At 62.3% G+C, this 11880-nt stretch overlaps 1 protein-coding gene across 3 annotated transcripts in view; it reads left to right on the top strand.

The window, feature by feature from the left end:
• Positions 1-4711: 4711 nt before the first annotated feature.
• The window catches only part of RBM33 (RNA binding motif protein 33), a 40845-nt gene continuing 33676 nt past the window's right edge, over positions 4712-11880 (top strand). For all 3 annotated transcript variants that reach the window (XM_060196855.1, XM_060196853.1, XM_060196852.1), the window contains exon 1: positions 4712-4839. In XM_060196855.1, coding sequence (XP_060052838.1) covers positions 4800-4839 — 40 coding nt within the window. In that variant the 5' untranslated portion in view covers positions 4712-4799. The remainder of the gene's footprint in view (positions 4840-11880) is intronic.

The following is an 11880-nucleotide window of genomic DNA, read 5'->3' as shown; positions in this document are numbered from 1 at the left end:
CTTTGGAATGCCTTTTCTTGTTCCCTCTTCTCTCTGGGTCCTGATGGAATTGGGTTTCAGAGCCCTCTGGGAAACTGGTCAGATACATTTTATTTACCAGAGAGCAACCCAGAGTGAAGGGGGAGATACAGAGACTCATTCTTTCTTCTAGCGTTTGCCACAGAGACTCATGCTGACCTACTTCACCGCTCGTGGGGACGAGGGGCTTGAACCTGGGCCTCTGTGCCCTGCCGGCCTCTATTTTAGCTTTTCTTTCCTGAAGACTCTCTGTACTTCCGAGCCCAGAGCTCAGCTTCTGACCAGCCCTGTCTCCTGTCTGTCCTTGCTGGTACTTCCTGGAATGGAGAGGCCTGCACAGGTGCTCGGTGAGTGGGGACAGGTCGGCTGTTCTGCCAGCAAGGCCCACTCGGCCTCTCCTGTACAGCTGCCCCCCCCAACCCCACATGCAAGGAGACAGGCAAGGCGGAGACCCTGTGCTGCCCGGCAGCTGTCGACCTTGGGAAAGGCATCACCAAAGCACTAGACAAAGACAGGGCACTGAGTGCTGACACCCACGGAGCAGGACGTTCAGCGCGGATCCCACCCAGCCGCTTGCAAAGCTGCTCCTGCCACCTTGGTGCTTGGGTGCTGTGAGGAACCCGCCTTGGTTCCTGGGTGCTATAGGAACCCGCCTTGGTGCCTGTCTGCAGTACAGAAGCTGTTTCTGGAACTCTAAGCTCCTTCTCTGTGCCCTGCTGCCCTGCGTCCAGGACACACACTTTTTCAAGATTTCTGAAAGGGGAGCTGGGCGGTAGCGCAGCGGGTTAAGTGCAGGTGGCGCAAAGCACAAGGACCGGCATAAGGATCCCGGTTCAAGCCCCCAGCTCCCCACCTGCAGGGGAGTCGCTTCCCAGGCGGTGAAGCAGGTCTGCAGGTGTCTGTCTTTCTCTCCCCTCTCTCTTCCCCGCCTCTCTCCATTTCTCTCTGTCCTGTCCAACAACAATGACAACAATAATAACTACAACAATTTTAATTTCAATAATAATTACAAAAAAAAAAAAGATTTCTGAGAGAGGAGGAAGAGAGACCAGAACACTGCTCAGCTCAGACTCAAGGTGGTCCCTGGGACGGGACCTGTGGCCTCTGGCCCTTGGAGGAGCAAGCTGTGCCCTTGAACTGGGCCGGCTCCCAGCCTGAGTCTGCTTCTTCAGGCAGCACTGTCCACAGAAGCTGCCCTGGAAAATGGGGGTGTGGACAGGGCAATGCTGACTGTGGGTCTGAGGGCCCTGGTTGTGTCCTACACGGGTGTTGTCTAAGGAGGCACCTTGTTCAAGCCGCTTCCAAAGCTCAGGCGGGCGGCAGTGATCACAGAATTAAACAGAGAAAAAAGTTCCTTTTTTTTGTTGTTCTTTATTTTTTTGTTGAATGTAGTGTTGGTTATCAACCCAGGAATGTTTGTCAAACATTGAACTCTGACATCGTCTTCCCAGAAAAATTTTTTGCTCACCTGTTAGTTGTCATGCGGAGGTAAAAATTGCTGAAGTCATGGGCCCACATCTGAAATAGACTTCCCAGTTTCTGCCGACATGAAAACCCCTAGTTTCAGCTGCTCTATTCCTGCCGTTGGGTTCCTGGTTATTAAACAATTTGTCCTGCTTTCTATCTCACTGCTTTTCAGCCACCAAGCTGCAGATGCTGCCATGTCGCCACCCTGACCTCCCTGGGCAGACGCCCTCACCCGTGTGTCCTGGAGCCTCCCCTCCCCAGAGCCCTGGCCCACTAGGGACAGACAGACACAGGCTGGGGGTGTGGGTCCACCTGCCAACACGCATGTCCAGCGGAGAAGCAATGACAGAAGCCAGAACTCCCACCTTCTGCTCCCCATAGAGAATTTGGGTCCAGACTCCCAGAGGGATAAAGAACAGGGGAGCTTCCAATGGAGGGGATGGGACACGAACTCTGGGGGTGGGAGCTGTGTGGGATTGTACCCGTGATCTGACCACCTTATTCTCCATTATACAATCACTAATAACAATTTTTTAAAAAGCTGGGGGAGTCAGGCGGTAGCACAGCTGGTTAAGTGCAGGTGGCACAAAGTGCAACGACAGGAGTAAGGATCCCGGTTCGAGCAAGAATCCTGGTTCCAGCCCCGGCTCCCCACCTGCAGGGGAGTCGCTTCACAGGCAGTGAAGCAGGTCTGCAGGTGTCTGTCTTTCTCTCCCCCTCTCTGTCTTCCCCTCCTCTCTCCATTTCTCTGTCCTATCTAACAATGACAATATCAATAACAATAACTACAACAACAATGAAAAACAACAAGGGCAACAAAAGGGGAAATAAATAAATAACTTTATTAAAAAAAAAAAAGCTGGAAGGATTCCAGGCAGACGTTCTGGGGCCTGGGCGTGGAGCGACAGGCCGACGTCTGGGGGTCTTGACGCTGAAGGTCCCTGCAGGTGGGGGGTGGCCTCCTCCCCCAGGTCTGGGTGCACAGTGGGCTCTGCAGTGAACCCACCGAAACCCAAGGCCACCTCGGCTTCTGTTTTCGTGCCGCACCGGGGTCTGGAGCCAGGGGAGACTCTCAGAGCCGGCGGCAGGTCACCGCAGGCCCGTCTTCTTACTCCCTTGGTTGGGGAAGAGACGCCAAGGGGCCTCCTGCCGTGTGCCGGGCTCCCACAAGGGTCCAGCTGGAACCCCGGCCCTCACACATGGCCAGGCTCCCTCGTGCCCCGCGGAGGCCGGTCCTGACCTTATGCTGGCAAGCGTCACTCTCTCCTGGCTCCCAGCCTGTCCCCTGCGCCCACCCTTCTGGGGACAGGCATTGAGCTGTGACCTATGGGGGGGCTCCAGGCGGTCGTGTCCCCAGGCAGGTGTTGGGCTGTGACCTACGGGTGGGGGCTCCAGGCAGCCATGTCCCCAGGCAGGTGTTGGGCTGTGACCTATGGGAGACCTCCAGGCAGCTGTGTTCCTGGGTGGCCATGTCAGCTCAACAACCCAGGGACCCTGTAGCACCCACATCCCCACCCCGGGGACCGTGTAGCACCCACATCCCCCAACCCGGGGACCATCCTGGCACCCACATCCCCACCCCGGGGACCCTGTAGCACCCACATCCCCCAACCCGGGGACCCTCCTGGCACCCGCATCCCCACCCCGGGGACCCTAATGGTACCCGCATCCCCACCCCGGGGACCCTCCTGGCACCCACATCCCCACCCCGGGGACCCTCCTGGAACCCGCATCCCCACCCCGGGGACCCTGTGGCACCCGCATCCCCACCCCGGGGACCCTGTGGCACCCGCATCCCCACCCCGGGGACCCTGTGGCACCCGCATCCCCACCCCGGGGACCCTGTGGCACCCACATCCCCACCCCGGGGACCCTGTAGCACCCACATCCCCACCCCGGGGACCCTGTGGCACCCACATCCCCACCCCGGGGACCCTGTGGCACCCACATCCCCACCCCGGGGACCGTGTAGCACCCACATCCCCACCCCGGGGACCCTGTAGCACCCACATCCCCACCCCGGGGACCCTGTAGCACCCACATCCCCACCCCGGGGACCCTGTGGCACCCGCATCCCCACCCCGGGGACCCTGTAGCACCCACATCCCCACCCCGGGGACCCTGTGGCACCCGCATCCCCACCCCGGGGACCGTGTGGCACCCACATCCCCACCCCGGGGACCGTGTAGCACCCACATCCCCACCCCGGGGACCCTCCTGGCACCCACATCCCCACCCCGGGGACCCTCCTGGAACCCGCATCCCCACCCCGGGGACCCTGTGGCACCCGCATCCCCACGCCGGGGACCCTCCTGGCACTGACATCCCCACCCCGGGGACCCTCCTCGGACACCCCCCGTGGACACGAGCCTTGGGACACTGGTGGGTGCTCTCCCCGCCTTCAGAGCCCCAGGAGCCCGGGAGCCCCGGCTGTGCCTCTGGGGGTCACCAGCCCGCGCCCCGCCAGCCCCGCGCGGCCTCCCGCACCCGCACTGCGCATGTCACCGCCCCCAACCCGGCACCCGCCCAGTGCGCATGCCCGTCCGCAGATCCGCCCGGCCGGCCTACTGCGCATGCCCGCCCGCTGAGCATGCCCGCCCGCTGCCCCGCCCGGCCCGCCCACTGTGCAAACCCACCACGGCCCGGCCCGCCCACTGCGCATGCCCGTCTGCGGCCCGGCCCGCCCACTGCGCATGCCCGTCTGCGGCCCGGCCCGCCCACCGCGCATGTCCGTCCGCGGCCCGGCCCGCCCACTGCGCATGCCCGTCCGCGAGCGTAGTGCGCATGCCCGCAGCGGCCGACACCCGGCCTGGCCCGGGGCGCGCGCCCTCCCCCGACCGACCCCCGGCGGTGACCGCGACGCCGCTTCCCCGCCGCCGCCCCGCGGGCCGGCCAGCCCCTCGAGCTCGGCCCCGCGTCCCGGAGACGGCCCGCCTGGGCCCGCCCGCCCTCGGGGCCGCCGGCCGTAAAGCGCCGCCCGCCGCTGCCGCAAAGCGCCCGGCGACGGGCCGCGCCGACTTACGGCCGCAACGCCCGGCTCGGGCTGAGGGCCGCGGGGCGAAGGCCGCCGGCTGAGGGCGAAGGCGACGGCGCGGTGAGGAGCCGCCGGCTCGGCCACGCCCGGTCCCGGGCCGCCGCCCGCCGCCCGCCGCCCGCCGCCCGCCGCCTCCCGCCTCAGCGCTGCCGTCCCGGCGTGCCCCGCGCGGCCGCCATGTTGCGGTAGTTGGTTGTTTTCTTCCTGCGGACGCGCCGCCGGGACCCAACCGCCCCGGCGCCCGGCCCTCAGCGCCTCGGAGCCCGGCGGGCGGCGCAGCATGGCGGCCCTGGGGGCGGGCGGAGCCGCGGGCACCGGAGGTGAGTGAGCGCCGCCTGTTCCCTCCGCGTGCCCGTCTGTCTGTCCGGCGTGTGTGTCCCCTCACGGCAGGTCTGTCCGTCCTGTGTGTCCCCTCACGGCCTGTCTGTCCGTCCTGTGTGTCCCCTCACGGCAGGTCTGTCCGTCCTGTGTGTCCCTTCACGGCCTGTCTGTCCGTCCTGTGTGTCCCCTCACAGCCTGTCTGTCTGTCCTGTGTGTCCCCTCACGGCAGGTCTGTCCGTCCTGTGTGTCCCCTCACGGCATGTCTGTCCTGTCCCCCTCACATCATGTCTGTCCTGTTCTCTCACAGCCTGTCTGTCCGTCCTGTGTGTCCCCTCACAGCCTGTCTGTCCGTCCTGTGTGTCCCTTCACGGCCTGTCTGTCCGTTTTGTGTGTCCCCTCACGGCCTGTCTGTCCTGTCCCCCTCACATCATGTCTGTCCTGTTCTCTCACAGCCTGTCTGTCCGTCCTGTGTGTCCCTTCACGGCCTGTCTGTCTGTCCTGTGTGTCCCCTCACGGCCTGTCTGTCCGTCCTGTGTGTCCCTTCACGGCCTGTCCTGTCCCCCTCACAGCCTGTCCATCCTGTGTGTCCCCTCACAGCCTGTCTGTCCCTTCACAGCCTGTCTGTCGTGTCCCCCTCACATCATGTCTGTCCTGTGTGTCCCCTCACAGCCTGTCTGTCCGTCCTTTGTGTCCCCTCACGGCCTGTCTGTCTGTCCTGTGTGTCCCCTCACGGCCTGTCTGTCCGTCCTGTGTGTCCCTTCACGGCCTGTCTGTCCTGTCCCCCTCACATCATGTCTGTCCTGTGTGTCCCCTCACAGCCTGTCTGTCCGTCCTTTGTGTCCCCTCACGGCCTGTCTGTCTGTCCTGTGTGTCCCCTCACGGCCTGTCTGTCCGTCCTGTGTGTCCCTTCACGGCCTGTCTGTCCTGTCCCCCTCACATCATGTCTGTCCTGTTCTCTCACAGCCTGTCTGTCTGTCCTGTGTGTCCCCTCACAGCCTGTCTGTCCGTCCTGTGTGTCCCCTCACAGCCTGTCTGTCCGTCCTGTGTGTCCCCTCACGGCCTGTCTGTCCGTCCTGTGTGTCCCCTCACGGCCTGTCCTGTCCCCCTCACAGCCTGTCCATCCTGTGTGTCCCCTCACAGCCTGTCTGTCCGTCCTGTGTGTCCCTTCACGGCCTGTCTGTCCTGTCCCCCTCACATCATGTCTGTCCTGTGTGTCCCCTCACAGCCTGTCTGTCTGTCCTGTGTGTCCCCTCACAGCCTGTCTGTCTGTCCTGTGTGTCCCCTCACAGCCTGTCTGTCCGTCCTGTGTGTCCCCTCACAGCCTGTCTGTCCTGTCCCCCTCACATCATGTCTGTCCTGTTCTCTCACAGCCTGTCTGTCCGTCCTGTGTGTCCCCTCACAGCCTGTCTGTCCGTCCTGTGTGTCCCCTCACAGCCTGTCTGTCCGTCCTGTGTGTCCTCTCACGGCCTGTCTGTCCGTCCTGTGTGTCCCTTCACGGCCTGTCTGTCCTGTCCCCCCTCACATCATGTCTGTCCTGTGTGTCCCCTCACAGCCTGTCTGTCCGTCCTGTGTGTCCCTTCACGGCCTGTCTGTCTGTCCTGTGTGTCCCCTCACGGCCTGTCTGTCCGTCCTGTGTGTCCCTTCACGGCCTGTCCTGTCCCCCTCACAGCCTGTCCATCCTGTGTGTCCCCTCACAGCCTGTCTGTCCCTTCACAGCCTGTCTGTCGTGTCCCCCTCACATCATGTCTGTCCTGTGTGTCCCCTCACAGCCTGTCTGTCCGTCCTTTGTGTCCCCTCACGGCCTGTCTGTCTGTCCTGTGTGTCCCCTCACGGCCTGTCTGTCCGTCCTGTGTGTCCCTTCACGGCCTGTCTGTCCTGTCCCCCTCACATCATGTCTGTCCTGTTCTCTCACAGCCTGTCTGTCCGTCCTGTGTGTCCCCTCACAGCCTGTCTGTCCGTCCTGTGTGTCCCCTCACAGCCTGTCTGTCCGTCCTGTGTGTCCCCTCACAGCCTGTCTGTCCTGTCCCCCTCACATCATGTCTGTCCTGTCCCCTCACAGCCTGTCTGTCTGTCCTGTGTGTCCCCTCACAGCCTGTCTGTCCGTCCTGTGTGTCCCCTCACAGCCTGTCTGTCCGTCCTGTGTGTCCCCTCACGGCCTGTCTGTCCGTCCTGTGTGTCCCCTCACGGCCTGTCTGTCCGTCCTGTGTGTCCCCTCACGGCCTGTCCTGTCCCCCTCACAGCCTGTCCATCCTGTGTGTCCCCTCACAGCCTGTCTGTCCGTCCTGTGTGTCCCTTCACGGCCTGTCTGTCCTGTCCCCCTCACATCATGTCTGTCCTGTGTGTCCCCTCACAGCCTGTCTGTCTGTCCTATGTGTCCCCTCACAGCCTGTCTGTCTGTCCTGTGTGTCCCCTCACAGCCTGTCTGTCCGTCCTGTGTGTCCCCTCACAGCCTGTCTGTCCTGTCCCCCTCACATCATGTCTGTCCTGTTCTCTCACAGCCTGTCTGTCCGTCCTGTGTGTCCCCTCACAGCCTGTCTGTCCGTCCTGTGTGTCCCCTCACAGCCTGTCTGTCCGTCCTGTGTGTCCTCTCACGGCCTGTCTGTCCGTCCTGTGTGTCCCTTCACGGCCTGTCTGTCCTGTCCCCCCTCACATCATGTCTGTCCTGTGTGTCCCCTCACAGCCTGTCTGTCCGTCCTGTGTGTCCCCTCACGGCCTGTCTGTCCGTCCTGTGTGCCCCCTCACGGCCTGTCTGTCCATCCTGTCTGTCTGTCCTGTGTGTCCCCTCACAGCCTGTGTCCGTCTTGTGTGTCCCCTCACAGCCTGTCTGTCCGTCCTGTGTGTCCCCTCACAGCCTGTCTGTCCGTCCTGTGTGTCCCCTCACAGCCTGTCCGTCCGTCCTGTGTGTCCCCTCACAGCCTGTCTGTCCGTCCTGTCTGTCCCCTCACGGCTGGCATGTCTGTCCTGTCCCCTCACAGTCTGTCCGTCCTGTGTGTCCCCTCACAGCCTGTCTGTCCTGTCCCCCTCACTGCATGTCTGTCCTGTCCCCTCATGGCCTGTCTGTCCATCCTGCGTGTCCCCTCATGGCCTGTCTGTCCTGTCCCCTTGTGGCTTGTCTGTCCCCTCACGTCATGTCAGTCCTGTCTCCTCCCGGCTGGTCTGTTCTGTTCCCTCATGGCATGTTTGTCTGTCCTTTCCCCTCATGGCATGTCTGTCCCCTCATACCTGTCTGTCCCCTCACGGCCTGTCTGTCCTGTCCCCTCATGGCTGTCTGTCCCCTCATGGGCTGTCTCCCCTCATGGGCTGTCTGTCCTGTCCCTTCAGAGCCTGTTTGTCCTATACCTCATGGCCTGTCTGTCTGTCCTGTCTCCTCACGGCTGGTCTGTTCTGTCCCCTCATACCTGTCTGTCCCCTCACGGCCTGTCTGTCCTGTCCCCTCATGGGCTGTCTGTCCCCTCATGGGCTGTCTGTCCTGTCCCCTCAGAGCCTGTTTGTCTGTCCTATACCTCATGACCTGTGTGTCCCCTCATGGCCTGTCTGTCTGTCCTGTAGCCTCACGGCTGGTCTGTTCTGTCTCCTCACGGCTGGTCTGTCCCCTCATGGCATGCCTGTCTGTCCTGTGTATCCCCTCATGGCCCATCTGTCTTGTCCCCCTCACAGCATGTCTGTCCTATCTCCTCATGGCATGCCTGTCCCATCTCGGCCTGTCTGTCTGTCCTGTGTATCCCCTCATGGCCCGTCTGTCTTGTCCCCCTCACAGCATGTCTGTCTTATCTCCTCATGGCATGTCTATGTTCTGTCTCCTCACAGCTGGTCTGTTCTGTCCCCTCATGGCATGCCTGTCCCCTCATACCTGTCTGTCCCCTCACGGCCTGTCTGTCCTATACCTCATGGCCTGTGTGTCCCCTCATGGCCTGTCTGTCCTGTCTCCTCACGGTCTGTCTGTCTATCCTGTCCCTCATGGCCTGTCTGTCCTATTCCCTCATGGCCTGTCCATCTGTCCTGTCCACTTATGGCATGTCTGTCCTGTCCCCCTCATGGCTTGTCTGTCCCCTCATGGCCTGTCTGTCCCCTCACGGCCTGTCTGTCTGTCCCATCCTCTCACGGCCTGTCTGTCCCCTCATGACATGTCCGTCTGTCCTGTCCCCTCACGGCCTGTCTCCTCATGGCCTGTCCATCTGTCCCGTCCCCTCATGGCGTGTCTGTCCCCTCATGGCCTGTCCCTCTGTCCTGTCCCCTCACGGCTTATCTGTCTGTCCTGTCCCTCTCACAGCCTGTCTGTCTTGTACCCTCACGGTTTGTCAGTCCCCTCATAGCTGTCCTGTCCCCTCACGGCCTGTCTGTCTGTCCAGTTCCCTCACAGCCTGTTTGTCCTGTTCCCTCACGGCCTGTCTGTCTGTCCAGTTCCCTCACGGCCTGTCTGTCTGTCCTGTACCCCTCACGGCCTGTCTGCTTGTGCATCCCTTCATGGCCTGTCTGACCCACCACTCCGGAGGCCCAGCCCCCGATGGATATTCCTGTGGTCACCCAGCTGGGAGGGCAGTTCTGGGGGGGTCAAGATGAGGGACCCCGCGTGAGGGGGTGGCTGGGAGTCGGCACGACGTGCCCCCAGCTGTGAAGGGTAGGAGGACGTGGTGGCCCCCCACCACCACATGAGGGGGTAGGACACCCATGGCCTGTCTGTTTGTCCTGTCCCCTCACGGCATGTCTGTCCATCCCCTCACAGCCCGTCTGTCCTGTCCCCTCCTCGCCTGTCTGTTTGTCCTATCCCCTCATGGCCTGTCTGTCCTGTCCCCTCATGGCTTGTCTGTCTGTCTTGTCCTCTCACGGCCTGTTTGTTTGTCCTGTCCCCTCACGGCATGTATGTCTTGTTCCCTCATGGTTTGCCCATCTGTCCTGTCCCCTCATGCTATGTCTGTCCTGTCCCCTCACGGCATGTCTGTCTGTCTTGTCCTCTCATGGCCTGTCTGTCCCCTCATGGCCTGTCTGTCTGTACATCCCCTCACAGCCTGTCTGTCTTGTTCCCTCACAGTTTGTCCCCTCACAGCCCGTCTGACCTGTCCCCTGACGGCCTGTCTGCCCTGTCCCCTCATGTCCTGTCTGTCCTATTCCCTCACGGCTTGTCTTTCTGTCCTGTGCCCTACGGCCTATCTGTCCTGTCCCATCATGGCCTGTCTGTCTGTGCATCCCCTCATGGCCTGTCTGTCTGTGCATCCCCTCATGGCCTGTCTGTCTATCCCCTCACAGCCTGTCTGTCCCCTCACAGCCCATCTGTCCTGTCCCCTCATGGCTTGTCTCTCCTGTCCCCTCATGGCATGCCTGTCCTGTCCCCTCATGGCATGTTTGTCTGTCCTATCTCCTCATAGCCTGTCTGTCTTGTACCCTCACGGTTTGTCTGTCCCCTCACAGCCATCTGTCCTGTCCCCTCATGGCCTTTCTGTCCAGTCCCCTTACAGCCTGTCTGTCTGTCCTGTCCTCTCACGGCCTGTCTGTTCCCTCACGGCCTGTCTGTCTGTCCTGTCCCCTCATGGCCTGTCTGTCCATCCCCTCACGGCCTGTCTGTCTGTCCTGTCCCCCTCACGGCCTGTCTGTCCCCTCACGGCCTGTCTGTCCTGTCTCCCTCACAGCCTGTCTGTCTGTCCTGTCCCCTCATAGCCTGTCTGTCCATGCCCTCACGGCCTGTCTGTCCCCTCACGGCCTGTCTGTCTGTCCTGTCTCCCTCACGGCCTGTCTGTCTGTCCTGTCCCCCTCACGGCCTGTCTGTCCATCCCCTCACAGCCCATCTGTTCTGTCCCCTCTTGGCCTGTCTATCCAGTCCCCTCACGGCCTGTCTGTCCTGTCCCATCATGTCCTGTCTGTCCTATTCCTCACAGCCTGTCTGTCTGTCCTATCCTTTCATGGCCTGTCTGTTCTCTCAGGGCATGTCTGTCCATCCCCTCACGGCCTGTCTGTCTGTCCATCCCCTCACGGCCTGTCCGTCCTGTCCTCTCACAGCTTGTCTATTCAGTCCCCTCATGGCCTGTCTGTCCTGTCCCCTCACAGCCTGTCTTTCTGTCCATCCCCTCACAGCCTGTCTGTCCTGTCCCCTCACGGCTTGTCTGTCCCATCCTGTCCTGCCCCGACCTATTTTGTCCCCTCCTGTCCCGTTGTGTCCTCCTTCCCCGCTGTCTCCTGACCCCCTCCTGTTCCCTGTCCCCCCTCAGCTTCTGCACACCAGGTGACCCCACCAGCTGGGCCCTGTAGGTGGGGCTGGGGTCCTTGGGCATGGGTGGTGGTGGTGGGATCTGGCCAAGGGGGCCTGGGAGGACAGCCTACCCCCTCCGCTCACTCCTTGCACGCAGATGGATGGGTGGACGGATGCTGAATGCCAGCTGGGCGTGACCCCGCCCGAGCTGACCACCGGGGTCTCCCCATGGTGCCCCCACCTGAAGACAGAGCCTGGGACCGGGGTGTTGCGGGTCCCGACTTCCCCGCCTCACCCTCCCTCTGCGCCCCCTGGCATCAAGTCCTGGCCCCGGCACAGGGAGCACCCAAGGGATCCTTGCCTTGGAGACCCTATTTCCGGTGGCCGTGCTTCTGCCTGCGGGATGGTGGGCGCCCGACAGCTGGGCGGGGGCCTCTGCTGCCGAGCACCTGCAGCTCTGTCTCCTCTGTTGTTTTTGAATTCTACTACTGGACAGGAGGAGAGACGTGAAGAGGGAGGGAAGGGGTGATAGGGAGAGAGACAGAGACAGAGAGACAGAGACAGACCTGCAGCCCTCCTCTATCTCTTGTGAAGCTTCCCCCTTGCAGGTGGGGACTGGGGCCTTGAACCTGGGTCCGTGTGCATGGGAAGGTGGGTGCTAACCCAGCCCCAGTGTCTTCAGTCGTGGCTTCCTGTGGGCTCTGTGCTCGAGATCTTCGGACTACTCCCCCCCCCACCCCCCATTTCCCTTTCTGTGGAGAAGGTGGGACCCACAGAAACCCCGAGTCAGACGTGGCCGTGTGGGGGCCCGGTCAGGCACCGTATGGAGGGGGTGGAGGGGGGCTTGGGGACCCACCCA

This window comes from Erinaceus europaeus, chromosome 8 (assembly GCF_950295315.1).
Source record: "Erinaceus europaeus chromosome 8, mEriEur2.1, whole genome shotgun sequence".
Classification (NCBI taxonomy): Eukaryota; Metazoa; Chordata; class Mammalia; order Eulipotyphla; family Erinaceidae; genus Erinaceus; species Erinaceus europaeus.
The sequence above is the reverse complement of the archived record's forward strand: the minus strand, read 5'-3'. Positions and strand labels throughout refer to the sequence as shown.